This window comes from Centruroides sculpturatus, unplaced genomic scaffold (genome assembly GCF_000671375.1).
Source record: "Centruroides sculpturatus isolate CEXI.00-Female unplaced genomic scaffold, Cexi_2.0 scaffold834, whole genome shotgun sequence".
NCBI classification, from domain to species: Eukaryota; Metazoa; Arthropoda; class Arachnida; order Scorpiones; family Buthidae; genus Centruroides; species Centruroides sculpturatus.
Genome location: NW_019384958.1, coordinates 149,965 through 167,322, shown reverse-complemented (window position 1 = coordinate 167,322; position 17,358 = coordinate 149,965). Strand labels below are relative to the sequence as shown.

The window sequence follows — 17,358 nt, the reverse complement described above, 5'->3', positions numbered from 1 at the left end:
CTTAAATCATCCTCTACATCAGCTAATCTTTTTCTTTGGCTTATTGTTCACATAAACCACGTCGTAGTTTTGAATTGTGGTTTGGATCCAACTACGTGTTTGAAAATTCCATTGAGGTGAATGTAATGTTTTAACATTGAAACCAAGATAAGAGGTTTCTGAAAGAAACAACACAGATCAGTTTTATTTTTATTTATTGTGCTAAAAGTTTCATTTTCAGATCTGATCAACAATTTTCTGCACCCATAAAAACATGATTATATATATATATTTTTTTTTTACATGCTAGAATTACTAAAAAACGTTTTGATTTCTGTTATGTTAACCCATTCGCTTACCCATCCGTTCTGCAATTTCTGGTCTCGTCTCTTCGGACGTTTAGAGGTGCTTGTGGTTTAGGTGGAAATTAAAAAATATATATGTATATACAGTCATGCATTGTTTCGAGTTTCTTTCTGGCAGATAAACATAAGATAAATTGGCAAAATGAAGGTGTGATGACTTTTTTTAAAAGTTTTGAACTTAGCACGGTAAGCAGATGGGTTAAGATACAATTATCAATTTTTAATTATTACATTAGAAAAAGGTAGTTTTGTAAATTATAATAAAAACTGCAAAAAATATTTTGACATTTGCTTGCAAAAATTTATTTATATTTTTAAAATAATTTTTAAAAAGAAATAGAAATATATTTAACACATATCAAAAGCTTTTTTTTTTCCTCGTTGGAAATATTAAAAATGTACTCGTTAACCCATTACAAAGTATTTATATTTAGAACTTTGAAAATTTGGCAGTGGGTTTTTATATTCTTTGCCTCATTTCGTATTTGATATAAAAAAAAATTTAAGGTGGAACAGAAAGAATAGCTTTCGATAACATGCTTGAGTATCTAAAGTATAAAAATTTAAAACGGCAGAAGCGGTTTAGTAAATTTACTCATGATCAAATCCGATTGTACTTCACGCTGCTAGCAGCTAAAACGGTTAATTTATTAATAAATATTTTTTTTTTTTTTTTGTGGGAGAGAAACAAAAGTCATTTGCATTTGGCGTCTAAGGCAAGAACTACTTGCATTCGATTACGAGAACATATTGCAATAAATACTGTCTGTACTGTGCGTAGTTGTTTCAACATCAATATTCTATTGCAATCATTGTCTAGTAAACCAGCACTAAAGCAATTGCTATCTTCTATAATCTATCATGTGAATATTTTAATAAGTCAGTTATGCACTAAAATTTTACAAACATCACTAAATTGTTTTAAATTTAATTCGTGCAATTGCCAGTTTCAGAGCATGTTCAAAATGGCACAAAAGTGGGGGAAAATGTGTACCGAATCAATCTTTAAAGTATGAAAAGTTTAAAAACAATACTTAAAAGCCTTTATGAAGATCTTCATTCTAAGTTCTGCTTACTGACAAGCGCGCCAATAAACAAAACTTTTCGAATCACCGGATGTTCTAAATTAACGAATCTAACAAATTCAGAATACATACCCAAACCATTATACATCTAATGATTATTAACACAATACCAAATTTTGGCCTCAAATATTTTTTGGGGGGATTTTTTTTTCTTTTTTTCAATAAAAACGACTAGGTAGAAATATTGCTACTCTAGCATGGAAATTTCCTATTTCAGATATTCTGATTTGTTGGTTTTTTTTGTTTAAACCTATGAGAATTTCACTTACAAACATGCAAAATGATATGTGAAATACATGAACATATACAGTGCATCCCTGAACGAGAACTAAAAACAGAAATGGCTTTATGCTGCTGTCGACTTGGATCGATTGGGTAGTTTTCCAAATTTCTTCATTCACAGAGTCTTGGCTCTTTGTAATAATTCAGCAATGAATTTCTGTAAAAATAAAATAACAAAGTATTAAGATTTAATTAGCTACTCAAAGAATTTATTACAGCAACTATTTTAAAAATTGGTCATGTAATTTGTATTCTTAAGTAATACAAAGTGCAATTTAGTGCTATAATCAGAAGAAAAGATTTAGCGGTAATGTACTCATAAATGGAATATTGCAAAACCAAATTGCTTTGAAAGACAGAATTTAAATAAATTATGGATGATGATAGTGAATCACTAATTTTAAAGCAAAATTGTCAAGAGCAATAAAAATTCAAGTGTAACTCAATATGGAAACAGAATTTCAATGTGAAATTAACTTGATTAGTATGATAAAGACACAACATATTGTGTATTGTTAAACATACTGAATGTTAGTAGAATTAGATTTATTTGACAAGTCAGTAATTCTCTTGTTGCTATTTATCATCATATTGCTATTTACAATGACTGAAACCTCTCATTTACTATAAAATTTATTTTAAAAACAGTTTTTATCATTGGACTTTAAAGCTTACAGATTATAAATCTTGTAAAGTAAATATTGTTTTCATTCATATAATTTCTATTAAATAAATAACATTAATATAATATATTGAAAATAATTTTATAATACAATTATCAGCTCAAATATCACTTAATAAGGTATAAATGTAAAATAATAAACAAAAAATTGAATCTAAAAATAGCATTTTGACTAATTATTATTAATCATGCTAGCTAATTAAAAATATCTTAACAACATAAATAAAATGCAGCATGTAGTCAACACATGCAACTATGCTTCTTGCATAATTAAAAAAAAAATGTCCACTTGCTTGCCTAAATGTATTTTGTACATTTTTAATAGATCATATTTATAATTTACTTATGATATATTTTAAAAAAACTTTAAATAAATGAATTATTATTTACAAAGTTGATAAATTTAAAAAGGAATTTAAATGTGCCAACACCAGTTATTTTTAAATAGAAGTATGTTGCCAAAAACGTGGATTTACATAATGGTTTTTTTTTTAAGCTTTTCATAAAATATTTTCTATTATTTTGCTCTCTTTTCTACTAAAATTGTAAATATTATTTGCATATGAATATGAATATTGTAAAATGCTTCCAAGTCTGAAAATACAACATTCTTAACAGCAGTATTGTTGCCAATATGAAAGTGGATACATTTTCATTGTGAACTAACACATCCAAGAATGATTCGCATGAATAAATTCGGCAAAGATACACATTTTTAGCCTTAAGTTGACTTACATGTGCAAAAATAATAAAATTTTTACAAATCTTAATAATAACAAATTTATCGTGATATAAATTGGAAAATTGAATAATAAAGAAAAAATTCAGTTGCGCACTTAGATTTAAAAAAAAATCATAAAACATTAATTGATATGTTTCATGTGTGTGTCACAATGCCAAGAGGAAAGAACATTGTCTTTTGGAAATAATGAAGATGTGCTTCATTAAATCTTGTAACAATGCCATATCGGAGACTAGATTATACGTTAACAAAGTAGTAGTAGTCAAAAGTATACTTGAAGATATTGAATATGTCAATGACATGCATTTGAAGCTGTTCATGAAACAGATGATATCAAGCGTGTTAAAATTAATAGAAGAATTATGTATGAGGAACAAAAGACAATGTAATGTATAACCGATGCAGAACAAAGAATAGGTGAAAGTCAAGCAAAATCTTTTTTCTTTTTGGAATGAACACCTTGAGAAGAGGAAAACTATTCAATTCCACAAATGAAAAAGTTTTATTTAATTTTCTTCTTTTACTATTTTTGTAATGAAAATATTCTTTTAATTACATATGATATAGTATTTTAAAGTGATAAGGAAGAAGAAAGAATGATAATGAAAGTGAAAAAAGAACAGTATAAGAATAAAAAGAGAACATGATAAAATGTAATCAAGGAAATATATTTTTAGATATTGTTTTTTTATTGTATTTATTCAGGTAATGATATTTTATGTATATGTATGCAATTAATAGGAACAGAATCTTTGTCATAATTTCAAGTATATTACATATTTAATATTTCAAATGGCAATGTTGGAAAATCTTTTCAAAGTAGCATAAAATCATCTACTGGTTTAAATAATCCAATTTCAAGAAAATTCTTTAAAAAGGTTGCATTTTTATAAGCATATAATCTGTCTGGAGTTTTGCCAGGAAGCATGAATGGTCAAAAATTGCTGCAGTAGACTGACTGCATTTTATTTGAAAGTTTTAACAATAACTATAAAATGTCATACCTCAATAACTTCGGCTGGTTGCTTGGCACCTTCTAATTTAGTCTATTAGAAGAAAGAAAAATAAAATGAGTACTTTATCCAATAAGTACTTCTAAATGATTTTGATAATGCTCTGACTTACTCGTAACCAATCTCTTCTTTGAGAGTCACCCTCCAGATCCAATAATTCGTCTAGATCTATTTCTACATCATATGTTTGTGCATCATCCTACAATTTAATTAAAACATTACTATGAAAAGTAAGGAATGTTAATAAAAATTTGAAGGTAGACATTCAAAAATAAACTGAAAATTCAAAATGACGATGATAAATAAAAAAATAATTGCTGTCGTTAAGTAAATTTAAGTTTAAAACATTTCAATCGTAAAATATATATTTTTCAGAGTTAATTTAGAATATTGCATTTTAAAATACAATTAGGGATCTTTTTGTTACGTTTACAATTAGATGATCGATTCGGAAGAAAGAATCATCGGTTTAAATTTTGAGAACTTTTGCACCTGGGGTTATGATTCACTCACACAATGCATCTAACATCTCATTTAATCAGGTTATTACAAGTTCAGGGTGAGCTTCATAATAGAAAGCTACAAATCTGTATAATCGTCCATACCCCCAGGTGTGCAAATGATTAGTTTCTCGGGTATGAATGCTTTTCATTTTAGAATACTGGCAAAATTTTATGTAATTAAATTGTTTTAATTACTTTGTAATTCTTACCCTGCATCCATAGAGCAGCTGAAGCTGTTCGTACATCCACATTTCGACGCGAAGTCTCTTTCTTATTAAGCTCATCTGGTGCTGTCCATACTTGGCGGTTAAGTATTTTTTCTTTCTCTCGTGCACGTCTTCAGGGTCCGTGTCGAAGTTCACGTGAAGTACAGATTTGGAGGGAATGTGATCCGCTTGCATCGTTTTTATTGCTGAGGCTGTCGATTCTGTGTTATAAGTAGGGGGCAGACTACACTCCATACTTAGTACCTAGTGCACATTAAGTATGATTCTGAAACAAAAAATAAAAAATCATAACTGTTTTGGAAATAAATCAACACGGTGGTGAATGGGAACATAATGTGCAAAAAATGTAAATTATTTTATCGAAATTCATTTTTGCAACTCGACTGAAACTTGTTAGAGACTTATTATCTCTTTTTCTCCAGTTGTCAACATTTTATTAAATATTCATTCAAATTTTAGAAATTCCTGCAGCTGACAATACATTTACAGAACAATTTCTCTGGTTAGCTTTCACATCATTTTGAGTAACTTTTTTCTATTGTACAATATATTGTGTAAGAGATGAGAAAATGAGATTTTGCCCAGAGATAATAACTCTAACCATATTTATCAAAGTAAAGGAATTGCTTCTGATTGCTTTATTGTTCTATTCGAAATCATTCATATCATAATTAAGTTTCATTTGACATTTATTTCCACTTACCCCCGTAATGACTGTTTAACTATTGAGAAAATAAGAACAGAATAAAATTATTTATAATCAAGTCTTTACGTCAAGTTTGCTACTTAATATAACAATAAAACTTTAAATTTTAATTTGAATATTTTGAGTAAATACAATTAATTCTTTAACCTTAACAGACATAAACAAATTAAGATTAACATTAATTGTAATTTGTTTACATTTTAGATTCTTAGAAATCTGTTCTTTGTATTATTAAGTTTCATTTAAAAATAGCTATAAAATTATTTTAAAATTTAATTTGTAAAGAAAATTGATATTTTTGCAATGTTGAAAAATTAATTTACACAAACTCTGATTCAATTTTCAAAAACAATAAAACAAACAAGCTTTCCGATCAAAGATTTTACATAATTAAGTTAAAGAGCAAATAAAAAAATAAGCCAATTATTTAAATAGAAAAAAGCATTAATTTGTCTCATGTCAATGACACAAAAATGTCAATGCATATTTTCAATTTGTTAAAATTCCCATCCCATGTATTTAATTTGACATGTAATGGGTGTTTGACAGATAAAAATTTCATTCTTTTGACAATCTCGGAGTTATTTTAATCTAAAAGATAATCTAGAGAAAGTAATAGAACTGCAGCTGAAGTGTCTCAATGGGCATGCCAGACAGAAGTAGATAATCCTGTTATAAAATTCCGACAGTTAATTCACAGTAGGTCCTACGAAACAGACTGCCAATCGACGTTCGGGCACCGTCAAATGCTTGCGACGATTACTCACACTATTAAAATTTGTCAATCTCTGCCGAGTCATACCGGCTAAACAATAAAATATGACTTAATATACTATGCTTCTATGGATTTCTAGTTCAGCTTACTATTATAATTCTATTACCAAAGAAACTTTATTAAATTAGCTTTTGTTGGTTTGAATAAGTCATTTCTAAATCAAAAAAGCACCCATTAAGTTTATTTCTAACAAGTTAGAATTTCATGGTTCGTATCCTTACATTTTGACACAAGAGAATACAAAGCATTCCGTCATAAATTTTACCCTGTCGCTATAAAATTTATTATTGAAATCTCAATGTTTAATAGTGAAGATAAGATAAAATATGTATTGCCTAAGTATGCATTAAACAATATTAGTCATTAAAAATAAAACAGCTTTTATCATATTAAATTTCAAGCGTTATTCATGATCAATGGTAGTAGACATAACTGTAGAGTATTTATTTACAGTATCAAAGTCCAAGTTACTCAGAAGGCACCATATCTATAAAACTTCCTTCCTGCTTTAAAACAATTTAATAACAATTTTTATTGACGTTTTCTTAATTATATTTAGGAATTATAATATTTATAAACATACCTATTCATCTTTAGAATTTTAATTTGTCAGAAAATTTATTTTTATAAACTTATAAAACATATAAAAAAATTGATTTTAGAATTGTAAATAATTGATTATTGTGATTTTTAAAAATGAATGTAAAAAGCCTATATTATTCTTTACTTTAATCAATAAACATAATAATATATTGTTAATCTGATCATTACAAAATACTTCACATACGTGATAATCTAAACATGATTCTGCATTTTAAAAATCTATTGTAAGCTCGAAATTAATGCTAAAAATCATTCTCACATAAACTAATTACTAGAATTTAGCTATTTATTTCTATTCGCGAAAGACTACGTTCGACAATACACTTCTGTATTCGAAAATGAATATAAAGAGAATCTTTCTGTTTAAAAAAAAAAATATTAATTCTATCATATTTATTCCAGCATACATTTTAACAACAATCAATCATATAATAAAGGAGTTAATAAAAACAATTATTATAATCTAAATTAAACTAACCATTGTAAACTATATATATATACAGTCGACCCTCTATAACACTGTTGATTATTCTGTTTTATATGANGACGATAACATGTGACCGTAAACTCGCTTTATTGTTGTCTGTTATTGAATATATTTATGCGTTGTCTGTGAATTATATACATGTACAATACGAGATGTTTAGTTTGTTTCTAAATTTCGCTGTTTGAAATTTGTGTATGGGTTTGTTTGACGTTGGAATATTCGTGGGAAAGCATCACTAGGTTTAAAAATATCTTTGTAATGAGCTCGATTGTTTAGTCGGGAAGGTTATCCGAGTTCACATCTTACGACAGTCACAGGCCATTGAGCGATTGTCGATTGTAATAAGTATCCATTGTACTGTACGGTGACTCTGTGACTGATTTTTCAGTTTAGCCATCTTTCTTATAAGTTTTTCTTGTATCAATTATTTATAGTACATCGGTAATTCCACTCGATTTAGATCGTTATCTTTTCTTATTCGTTCGGATCGATCGTTTATACGATAATAAAATTACAAATTTTATTTTTTTATATATCGTATAAAATAAACCCGTTCGTTTTTCCTGCTAATTTTCTTAGAAAATTTCGCTTTGTTAAATCGGTTTTTATTGATTTACGATCGCGTTGAAATTGTTCCCGCATGGTTTCGAGATAGAGCAATTATAATATAAAAATAAAATAAAAGCTTTTACTTTACTTTATATATATATATATATATATATTTTTTTTTTTTTTTAAACTAGATTATATATACATCATTTAATTCTGGTGTAAATTAATCTCCCCCCTTGTAACAAATATTTCTGACGTCAGATATAAACTATAAACAGGAATTAAATTCAACAACATAGATTTACTTGTGTTACAATTTTAACTAAAGCATTTAATTAATTAAAAAAATCTTTTATATTACACAATTATGTCGAATTTCATTCCTATTTACAGTGAACATCATCGCCAACAATATCAGAAACTGAACGTGTATCATCAATTTCACTCATCATCATCATCATCAATGTCAGAAACAAGCAGCGAATGGATATTTTTAAAGATTATAAATTGGTTTATATTAAAATTCCAACTATGTATACGTGGAATTCAATTCCTAATTTTTTTTTTTTTTTGGAAGTGGTGAAGGGTGGGTCGCAACAACCTCCTCTTTTTTCAAGAGTGGAATTAATAGGAATACTTGGAACAAAACCGGTTGTTTACTTAGATTTAAAAATAAAATATCCATTCGCTTATTGTTTTTTTATTTAAAATTGTTCACTTTCTTTAACACGGACTTACCTGTTCTTTTGGAATTTTTTTTTTTCTCTCTCTCTCTCTCTTCCTTACTTTCCGTTTTCTGTGTTGAAAAAATTAATTCCGAACAAAAGACGACGTTAACCCTAGTTGTGATGTCACACACGGAACGTCGCCAGTTCGATTGTTTTAAGTATACACCATTCGGATAGCTTTTCTTTCGCAACTTACGACAGTTTTCTACGCTTAAATGTATTTGATTGTTTTATAGAAAAAAAAAAACGTTTAGGAGAGTAGAAATTCCGATCTTTTCCTCCTCATTCGTCTGCCCTGAAACGATCGACTGAAAAGATGCAGACGATCGCGCCTGCGCCCTACGCCGATCGATGATCGGGTTTGCTGACGTTTCGGTGACGTAAAAAATGGCGGCCGAAACGATTAAACTTTTTCCAGTTTTTTTTTTTTTTTGTTTATTTTTTTTTTTCACGGCCGAAAGTTAATAATAACACGATCGTCCGTATCATTATTTATAAGCAAATTTTGATCCAGTTCGTGTTTTTATTTTTTTTTTTTTACTTTTAGTTGCTGCGGGAACTAGTTGTGGCGGTTTGAAAAGTGGTGGGCATTACCACAATGGCGTCGTCTACTTTTAGAACATGGCTTTTTTTTTTGTTTTGTTTGTTTGTTTCTAAATTTCGCTGTTTGAAATTTGTGTATGGGTTTGTTTGACGTTGGAATATTCGTGGGAAAGCATCACTAGGTTTAAAAATATCTTTGTAATGAGCTCGATTGTTTAGTCGGGAAGGTTATCCGAGTTCACATCTTACGACAGTCACAGGCCATTGAGCGATTGTCGATTGTAATAAGTATCCATTGTACTGTACGGTGACTCTGTGACTGATTTTTCAGTTTAGCCATCTTTCTTATAAGTTTTTCTTGTATCAATTATTTATAGTACATCGGTAATTCCACTCGATTTAGATCGTTATCTTTTCTTATTCGTTCGGATCGATCGTTTATACGATAATAAAATTACAAATTTTATTTTTTTATATATCGTATAAAATAAACCCGTTCGTTTTTCCTGCTAATTTTCTTAGAAAATTTCGCTTTGTTAAATCGGTTTTTATTGATTTACGATCGCGTTGAAATTGTTCCCGCATGGTTTCGAGATAGAGCAATTATAATATAAAAATAAAATAAAAGCTTTTACTTTACTTTATATATATATATATATATATGGTAATTGGCCTATCTTGGGATTATTTGTATGATAATTTCATTTTAATTGCCACGTCAGTGTATTGAATTGTGAAAGAAGAATTAAGCATTCGGTAACACGAGATTAAGTGTTTTAATGGTAGTAATTTCGTGGTGAATTCGGTGCTTAATTCCGTATTTTTTTGTTTTAAATGCGGGATTAGTGAATAAATTCGTGTACGAATTAAAATTTGGAAATTATGATTAGCAACTTACCCGTATTCATTAAGCTTTGATTTTCATTTTCGGGTGCAAAGTTCGTGACGTAATAGATAAAAGTTCGTGTTTTTTTGGCGCTGAAAGTCGAGATTAACTGGAAATTTATCTAGAATAAACAACAGGTTAAAAGTTGGAATTAGAAATTTTTAAAATCAAGGTTAGATGCTTTAATAATAAATTCCTGCCGCATCAATTTTTCCTTTTAATTCTTATTTAAATTTACAATGTAACCAGCAAGATTGATTGAAATTTTTTTTTTCGTGTTTCGTTGAATCGGGATTAACAACAAATTTAATTTCGAAAAATACGTAATCTAAATGTTAAAAAGAGTAATCAAAGATAAATACTTTAATTAAAAATACTTTTGATTCTTTCTTAAATTTCTGTATAAAATTAATGGAATTCATTTAATGAGCGAAAGATAGGGCAAAATTTCAATGCATTTTATGAAAATACCAAGTTTGTTCCATGCTTAATTTTAAGGATTAAAAAATATATATATACATATTATTTTCTAAATTTCATAGGCTTTAATATTATAAAAACGATAGTATAATTTATCTGTCGATTATGTGCAGTGCGCATACAAAAACAGAGCCTAAAACATATGTACTCAGGCTGTAATTAAGGTCATAAATGTGGAAACCATTCCCATAAAAATTTAAGAATAAAATCAGTAAAATAAACTGAATTTATACCAATTAACGAAAAATTTTTCACATTATTATCAAGCTTTTTATATAAGAGATTGTTAAATTTTAAGGACCACTCTGTATTCAAATAAACATGCCAGCACTCCTTCTGTCTGGACATGTATATAAATGATCATAAATCCACATCCAAAATAAGAAATGCCCGAAATGAGATTCGAACCTACAACCTGACTTACAAGAAACAACGCATTTGGCGTCATGTTAACAAAAAAATCTAATTGTTTGGGTAGAAAAAACAGGACGGAGTTCAGATGTTTTCTGTTATGTTTTGAATAATTGGAACTGAATGTGACGTAATATCAAATAGCGCTTATTCTGTATATGACGCGTGAACGTGGGCACATTTGTTCTTCGAAAAAAAAATAATAATAATAATAATAATAGATACAGCTGTATTGCTGTGTTAGATTAGTCGTAAAATTTATATTCTTTCGAAAACATTGTTTCGCTATTGTATGAAATAGCTATAATAATCACAAATTTATGGCACAGAATACAATAAAAAGTATCATAAAAAAATATATCGAATCTTCTATAAATTGCATAGCATGAGAAATATGTTAAAATAAACCAAGCATTATTACTTACAAACATTAACTATTTTTAAACAGTAATTAATTTGATATACCTTAAACTTTGCTGCGGATATTAAAACGAATACCAGAACTGTATATTACTGTAATCAATTAATACAAGTAAACGTTTTAACGACTTTATAAACAATAGATAAATCAATACAAAAGGGTACAGTACACAAGTAAAGAATGCATGGTCATTAAGTAAATACGAGTGTAAAACTTGCTTTTACAAGTCGTAGTAATTTGACCGTGACCTATATTAATATTGGCAAAGAAAGTATCAATATATGTCTTCAGCCTACTTTACTGCATAGCAATGAAGGACGATAACATGTGACCGTAAACTCGCTTTATTGTTGTCTGTTATTGAATATATTTATGCGTTGTCTGTGAATTATATACATGTACAATACGAGATGTTTAAACTTATATAAAAATTGAACTAGATTTAAATCTTAGAAGATTACTAAATAGCTTGGCATTTGGCATGTTTCAACAGCTGTTAACATTTAAAATTAATGTAGTATAGAAGGAAAGAGATGATATCATAACCCTTTTCCCCTTTAAGAAAACTGGAATAAAAGATTAACACAATTTTCTCACTTGGTCGGACATTGTATGTAGTTCACTTCCTTCTTACAAAATCTATTCTCTTTTGTAAGTATTCCTATTATCATCTATTTAATTTCACGATTTTATAATTAAAAGGGACAATTCAAGGTCGTTACTTCCACTTGCGCCTGATTTTTTTTTCTCTCTTAAATTTCTTTTTTTAGTAAGTAGATTAATGTAACTTATTAGAGTGAAAAACCCCGTTGTAAGGTTATTATTATTATTATTAAGGCCATAATTTTATATAAATTGACAGGCGCCTATATTGTGTAACTAAATGCACTTAATATCGCAATTTAAGTATTTTAAAAATAAATAAGGTTGTATTAACGTGATTTAAAACTATATTAGCGGAATTCTGTCGTACGAAAAAAAAAAACTAACGCTAATTTTATAGATCTAATGGCAATACCCCGATTGTAATTTATGTAAAGATAATAGTGTAGGATGGATGAGATAATAAATATAATGTATGAGTTTTAATATATGCGTAGAGTCTGTTTCCTTATTAAGTAAGTTTATGCTACAGTAGATGTGGTTCTACAAGTTACTGTAGGATATAGATCTGCAGGAGATAGGGTATGAAGGATGTAAAAAATTATATTATCAGTTATCTATAATAAGTTATAATCATTTCAAAATTATAATTTATCTTTTTACTTTTCTAACAGAGAAGAAAATAAACGATTTACAAACTTTGAAGACGTTTATGTATGTATAATTATTTTATAGCATGTATATAGCATCCTAAACAGCATACAAATTAGTGTTTAGAAAAAAAAACCAAGTATGAAACATGGAAAACTCTTAATACACAATCTAGTATAAATTAAATACGGATTAAGTAACTGTAATTGATTTAAAATTAAATGTAAGTTTTACACTATTCCAAGCTCTATTTCTTTCTTACACCAGAAAACTTCAAGCATGTCCACTTCACTGAAATTCTCTACTTATTGTTTATCTAACATCCCCATTCTTTTTGCATCATAAACTTTACATATGTCCCCGCTTCCTATCAAAAACTTTTTCCAAACTGTTGTCGAGAGATAAAGCTTGAACATTACCACACAGGATAGCTTGTATAATACATATTCCTATTGTTATAATCCATCAAGTTAAAGACCTTTAGAATATATCATATCTAATTTAAAGAAATAAAAAAAAATACATAACATCTGGTACCCAAACTGTTACTAAAACAAATAACTTTTCTTATCGGTTGTTTAATTATAGAATTTTTCCTAAACAATATGCCGTGTATATTTAAAATAGTAACGTTTTTGTCGTTGAGTGATTAGATAGGGTCATGTGTTTCAGCTAGTAACACTCTTTGTAATTCGATATTACTTTATGTAAAAATGAAACAAAGAAAAAAAGAAAACCTCGATTATAGTTACTTAATCTTTTATAAATATTTCGACAAAATTCAACTGAAACAACCGACCTCAAGAAGGATTTAAAAAAAAAAAAAATCCATTTTAAATATGTTCAATGCGATCACATAAGGAAACGGATGTTTCAGAATAGATTTTTTTAAAAATGTTTTTAATGCAACAATCCACATCCGGAATTACATTATAAGGGTTATTTTTTTGTATCCGTTTTGACTTTTTAAGATTATCAATGATGCAATTCTGATTCTTGACTTTCGTGTCAAAACATTATCCTACAGTAACAACCGACCTCAAGAAGGATTTAAAAAAAAAAAAAAATCCATTTTAAATATGTTCAATGCGATCACATAAGGAAACGGATGTTTCAGAATAGATTTTTTTAAAAATGTTTTTAATGCAACAATCCACATCCGGAATTACATTATAAGGGTTATTTTTTNAATAATAATATTATTATTATTATTATCGAATAAATTAAAATAAAAGAGAGAATTGTTTTCTTGAGGGTATGGAACTGTCTCGTGTGTTTCATTCTTTGTTTAGTTAAAGAACGTACGTACATAAATATCGGTAATACTAGAAAGAGTGAACTGACGCTGCTAATCCTTCTAAGTAAAACATATTTCTTAATTAACTCTTCGCTTTTTTGTAAAAGTCGCAAATCGCCAACAAATTCACATTTTACACTGCTCTCCCTTCTCGTATAACTTAATATATCACTTCAGCTGCTTGCTAACATAACCACCCCGGTTTTTCGCTATCGTAAATCACTTTTTCCTTCATCTATAACTTATTACCAATTATAAAAAATAAAAAAACAGTAAAAATGCATTAAAAAATCTGATAACTACATTTTTCTTTTTGTTCGAGTTATCGATCACGATCGATCATCATCGCCCATTCCTATTGTTAAAGTAAAAAATATGTATATATATATATATTTCGAACACTGGAAATGAAGAACGACCTTGGTTTTAGTTGACCCAATTATAAATTTTCTGCCGCCTACTTCGTGTTATTCGACCAATTATTCCTCAATGTAGCGAGTTATTCTTTGTTATATCGTATTCTATTTCCTAAAATAAGACGGTAATAAATTTTACTTTTCGGTTTCCTTGAAAATGTTCGTTCGAGCGGGGACAACTCGGTAATTTCATGGTTATAAATGCTAAATTGATACAGTTAAATTGATTTAACACCTGTAAAATTTATCGCATTTAATTAATTAATGTATTTATATAACTTATCTGTTAAGTATTATGTTAATAACATAAAAAATTAAAATATTTCTTTGTAATAGCGATCGTTAATGTATCCTACTAGCCCTTCTATAGGCTATCTAGGTGTATACGTCTGCACTGGTTGTAGAGTGGCTCCAAAATCGTCTTGAACAAAGTTCCCTTCGCATAATTTCCTATCAAATCTCATCCTTTATTTCTAGTTCTATTTGTTAGTTTCATCATAAGTGAGAAATTCTAGCTTACTTGTAAACTAAAGAAAATTCTTAGACTACACATTTTATTTATTCGTCTTCCCATTTCTTAATTCATAAATACATTTGTATTGTATGATTTCTTGAGATTAAAACAGGCAAAATTAATGGATATTAGCGTGGATAACAGATATAATTCCCTGATATTAATAATAACCAAAATATATTTCTGTTTTAATTTATTTTAATTACATTTCAAGTATTCGAATTAAATTGAATTAAAGCATTAATTAAACTAATATTATTACAGATAAGGATGAATTATTATTATTATTATTATTATTATCGAATAAATTAAAATAAAAGAGAGAATTGTTTTCTTGAGGGTATGGAACTGTCTCGTGTGTTTCATTCTTTGTTTAGTTAAAGAACGTACGTACATAAATATCGGTAATACTAGAAAGAGTGAACTGACGCTGCTAATCCTTCTAAGTAAAACATATTTCTTAATTAACTCTTCGCTTTTTTGTAAAAGTCGCAAATCGCCAACAAATTCACATTTTACACTGCTCTCCCTTCTCGTATAACTTAATATATCACTTCAGCTGCTTGCTAACATAACCACCCCGGTTTTTCGCTATCGTAAATCACTTTTTCCTTCATCTATAACTTATTACCAATTATAAAAAATAAAAAAACAGTAAAAATGCATTAAAAAATCTGATAACTACATTTTTCTTTTTGTTCGAGTTATCGATCACGATCGATCATCATCGCCCATTCCTATTGTTAAAGTAAAAAATATGTATATATATATATATTTCGAACACTGGAAATGAAGAACGACCTTGGTTTTAGTTGACCCAATTATAAATTTTCTGCCGCCTACTTCGTGTTATTCGACCAATTATTCCTCAATGTAGCGAGTTATTCTTTGTTATATCGTATTCTATTTCCTAAAATAAGACGGTAATAAATTTTACTTTTCGGTTTCCTTGAAAATGTTCGTTCGAGCGGGGACAACTCGGTAATTTCATGGTTATAAATGCTAAATTGATACAGTTAAATTGATTTAACACCTGTAAAATTTATCGCATTTAATTAATTAATGTATTTATATAACTTATCTGTTAAGTATTATGTTAATAACATAAAAAATTAAAATATTTCTTTGTAATAGCGATCGTTAATGTATCCTACTAGCCCTTCTATAGGCTATCTAGGTGTATACGTCTGCACTGGTTGTAGAGTGGCTCCAAAATCGTCTTGAACAAAGTTCCCTTCGCATAATTTCCTATCAAATCTCATCCTTTATTTTTCTAGTTCTATTTGTTAGTTTCAGCATAAGTGAGAAATTCTAGCTTACTTGTAAACTAAAGAAAATTCTTAGACCACACATTTTATTTATTCGTCTTCCCATTTCTTAATTCATAAATACATTTGTATTGTATGATTTCTTGAGATTAAAACAGGCAAAATTAATGGATATTAGCGTGGATAACAGATATAATTCCCTGATATTAATAATAACCAAAATATATTTCTGTTTTAATTTATTTTAATTACATTTCAAGTATTCGAATTAAATTGAATTAAGGCATTAATTAAACTAATATTATTACAGATAAGGATGAATTATTATTATTATTATTATTATCTTAATAATAAGCTAAACGTCTCTAAATAATTTATATATTTTTAAACATAATTAAACTAACAATATTCTTGAAAATTCGAAAATACTACCAATCCAAATTTTCTGCTTGTTAGATATATTTAAAGGGATATTTGAAGGGATTTAAAGACTCTCTTCGGGTGTAAGCACACTAAAAGGATTTAAGATGAAGGATAAAGGGATTTATACGGTCTTACTAGCTACAGACTCTATGGAAAGTCTACAAATCTCTTTTAAATTCCTTTAATCTTCTTTTTTCTTTTCCTCCCTTCAAATTCCATTACATAAATATAAGAAAATATACTTCTATTTTATTTTTTCTGTGTCCCTTAATTGAAACTAAGATCGTAATCTACGTAACTAAATGATCTCGTTTCGAGCGAAGACAGTCCCTTTACAAGACTTAGGGCGTTTGAAAGAACACACCCTGTCGTAGGGAGGAACTGAAAAAATTCTTGATCTTTATGCCTTTGTTATTATTTCCTGGTTGCTTTATGAATAATTTGATCTCTATTAACTGCACGGTTAACATATTTAAAATAATTTCGTGATTTTTTTTGTTTATTTGCACAACAATAACTCTAAAAAGGACATCACTCTAACATTGAAAATGATTCCTTTTCTTCCTCTCTCTCTCTCTCTCTTCAAGAATAATGGATGCTATTATATTCTACAATGCATTAAAGAATATAATAAATGTTATCATTTTTAAATTATAATGATATAATTAATAAATAGAGTATAAAGATATATTTATTTTTTGCTTATCTTTTAGAAT

General features: G+C 28.1%; 1 protein-coding gene and 1 long non-coding RNA gene across 2 annotated transcripts in view; both read right to left on the bottom strand.

Moving 5' to 3' along the window:
* Positions 1-179: 179 nt before the first annotated feature.
* Positions 180-9,065, bottom strand: LOC111632402 (protein phosphatase 1 regulatory subunit 14C-like). Its single transcript, XM_023376815.1, has 5 exons — positions 8,740-9,065; positions 4,861-5,143; positions 4,261-4,347; positions 4,140-4,181; positions 180-1,868 (listed from the first exon to the last, which is right to left on the bottom strand). The coding sequence occupies exons 2-5, from the start codon at positions 5,110-5,112 to the stop codon at positions 1,827-1,829; spliced, it is 423 nt and encodes a 140-aa protein (XP_023232583.1). The 5' UTR covers positions 5,113-5,143; positions 8,740-9,065; the 3' UTR covers positions 180-1,826.
* A 339-nt stretch (positions 9,066-9,404) lies between these two features.
* The window catches only part of LOC111632404, a 17,104-nt gene continuing 9,150 nt past the window's right edge, over positions 9,405-17,358 (bottom strand). The window contains exon 4 of the long non-coding RNA XR_002757853.1: positions 9,405-10,279. This is a non-coding gene — a long non-coding RNA (uncharacterized LOC111632404). The remainder of the gene's footprint in view (positions 10,280-17,358) is intronic.

What these genes read in the sequence shown, in the direction of transcription:
- LOC111632402 (XM_023376815.1), bottom strand. Translation starts at nt 5,112, where the DNA reads ATGGAGTGTAGTCTGCCCCCTACTTATAACACAGAATCGACAGCCTCA. An exon ending in AGCTGCTCTATGGATGCAGG is followed by an intron (nt 4,348 to 4,860) that starts GTAAGAATTACA and finishes ATTAAATTGTAG; the next exon opens with GATGATGCACAAACATATGA. An exon ending in AACCAGCCGAAGTTATTGAG is followed by an intron (nt 1,869 to 4,139) that starts GTATGACATTTT and finishes TTATTTTTACAG; the next exon opens with AAATTCATTGCTGAATTATT.